The sequence below is a fragment of the Ailuropoda melanoleuca genome, unplaced genomic scaffold (assembly GCF_002007445.2).
Source record: "Ailuropoda melanoleuca isolate Jingjing unplaced genomic scaffold, ASM200744v2 unplaced-scaffold53985, whole genome shotgun sequence".
Classification (NCBI taxonomy): domain Eukaryota; kingdom Metazoa; phylum Chordata; class Mammalia; order Carnivora; family Ursidae; genus Ailuropoda; species Ailuropoda melanoleuca.
The window spans coordinates 1-2,575 of record NW_023227153.1 but is presented as its reverse complement, the minus strand read 5'-3'; the positions used below and the strand labels follow the sequence as shown (position 1 = coordinate 2,575).

At 39.9% G+C, this 2,575-nt stretch overlaps 1 protein-coding gene across 1 annotated transcript; it reads right to left on the bottom strand.

The window, feature by feature from the left end:
• Nucleotides 1-737: 737 nt before the first annotated feature.
• On the bottom strand, nt 738-1,680 carry LOC100478187 (olfactory receptor 5AN1). The gene is given in 2 exon segments (XM_002928226.4): nt 738-878; nt 880-1,680. Coding segments are annotated over 2 exon segments (942 nt in total).
• Nucleotides 1,681-2,575: the final 895 nt, after the last annotated feature.

Below are 2,575 nucleotides of genomic sequence, written 5' to 3'. Positions count from 1 at the left end.
TCAAAAGAGGCCTTAGACAAACATTATCCATCTGAGACTGCTCTTCCAGGAGACACAACTAAGACAATTGTATAGCTTTGTTTCTATTGAAAGGCAAATCACCTCTATTTATTCCGCTTATGGTAAGAAATACAGAACATCGAACACCCTCATGTCTGGATGACGCTGCATCAAAATATTTAGGAGAAAAGGTCTCTACACTCCTGGGGGCCTCTGTCAGGTATCACTCCTTTACATTCAGAGGTCAGAGATTGAACAGGGCTCAATCTCTCAGGAAAAGAAGTAACAAGTTTCTAAACCTTAACATTTTAAAATTCCTGCAGATTATTTTTAAGATTTTACTTATTTGAGAAAGAGCAAAGCAAGAGGAGGGACAGAGTGAGAGGGGAGAAGCAGACTCCCCATTGAGCACAGAGCCCAATGTGGGGCTCAATCCCATGATCCTGGGATCATGACCTGAGCATAAAGGAGACATTTAACTGACTGAGCACCAAGACCCCACTTGCAGATTGTTAATAAATAATGAGGCCACTCCTCATGTAGGGTGAAAGTATGAACCTACAGGACTTAAAGGAATTGTGTTTGTGTTGAATCAAGTCAGCTGTCAGTCCACTTGGCATATTATCTGTGTCAAATTAAGCTTTCTTTTTCCAAAGGCAGTATGAATTTGTCAGAGTCCATTCATGTGCACATTACTGAGGGTTAAGGTTTCTAATAGGACAAATCTGGACAGGACCTCAGCAGGAACAGCGCTTTTGTAACCTCCTCACGGCATCTTTGATTTCCTTGTTCCTCAGACTGTAAATCAACGGATTCACCATGGGAATTACCACAGTGTAGAATACTGATGCAAATCTGTCAAAGCTGGAGGAANGAGGAACCACCAGAGCTGGAACTCAAATAGACAAACATACCTGAGGTATAGAAGAGGGAAACCGCTGTCAGATGAGAAGCACAGGTGTTGAAAGCCTTGGACCTGCCTTTAGCTGAAGTAATCTTCATGATGGACATGACAATATAGCCATAGGATATCATGATAATGAGGGCATTTATTATCCCAAAGACCATTGCGAATACAGCAATCAACAGTTGTACAAAGAAAGTGTCAGTGCAGGATAGGATTAACAGTTGGGGCGTGTCACAGAAGAAGTGCTTGATGACATTAGGCCCACAAAAGCGGAGCTGAAACACAGTACACAACTGAGATATAGAAGCAAAGAGTCCAGCCAAATAGGACCCCAGCACCATCCGAATACAGAGGGTGGGTGACATGATTGCTGAATAGAGAAGTGGATTACGAATGGCAGTGTATCGGTCATAAGCCATGGCTGTCAGGAGACAAGACTCACTCAGTCCCATGGTTGAAAAGACAAAGAACTGAACAGCACAACCCACAAAGGTGATAGTCTGCTGCTCTTGGAAAAAGGTGGAGAGCATCTTGGGAGCTGTAGAGGTCACATAGCAGATATCTATGAAGGACAGATTACTGAGGAAGAAGTACATGGGTGTGTGGAGGTGAGAGTCCATCCTTATTAACACGATGAGGCACAGGTTCCAAGTCACAGTCAAAATGTAGACCAGCAGGAATACGACAAAGAGCACTGCTAGGATTCTGGGAAAATCAGAGAATCCCAGAAGGATGAAATAAGTGATCTCTGTAATATTTCCTCCCCCAATCATTGGCTTGCTGCTTCTGAAATCAGAAAAGAGAGAAGAGAATGCACTGCTGACTCAGCTGAAATGACAGCATTACAATTTTCATATGTATCATTTTTTCCTCCAGTTGAGTGTTGGGAAAGATGCAATGCCTCACCGTCCTGATGAAAAGATCCCAGGTTTTCACCTCAAATTGTCAAGAAATACTTTTTACTGTTTCAGATTCTCAATTATTTCATGAAGTCTCATGAAAATTAAAGAGATATTTTTGAATTTGACAGAGAAATAAAATTATAGAAATGTTTTTATTACAGAGATCATTAAAACTTTTTTTAAACCTCTGATAATTCATATATAACTGTTGCTTTACAAGAACATAAGGAATCACTCCAGATTAACATTGAGATAGCCCTTCAGTCTGAAATTTAAAAATTTCCTCTTTCATCCTTAAGAAAAGATATTTACCCTGTCTATAATAATTTCACAAACTTTTATATGATTGCAGTTAATATATCATCTTCTAACTGGCCTGGAAAACTATATCATAACTTAGGACTCTGATAATATATTCCTGAGGCACAGTATATGTGCTCAATAAAGTCATGGAACAAGTCTTCTTAAGGAAGTCTTCCTACCAAGTATACCAAAGGGAAGGTGGTATAGTTCACTATTGACCCCAGCCTTTTTTCAATTTTAGGGTATTTTACTACTTGAGAAATAGCATGGTACTGTGCTTAAAGATTCAGACTTTGGAGTTTTGTCTNTTCAGACTTTGGAGTTTTGTCTGATTCCCTCTCACTTTATGAACTTGTCCCAGCAGCTTACACACTAAGATTCATTTACTCAAGATAACGTGAGAACATTAAGAGCCCCTGGACTCTCAGATTACTAGGATAGTTACATGAAAATTCATGGAGAT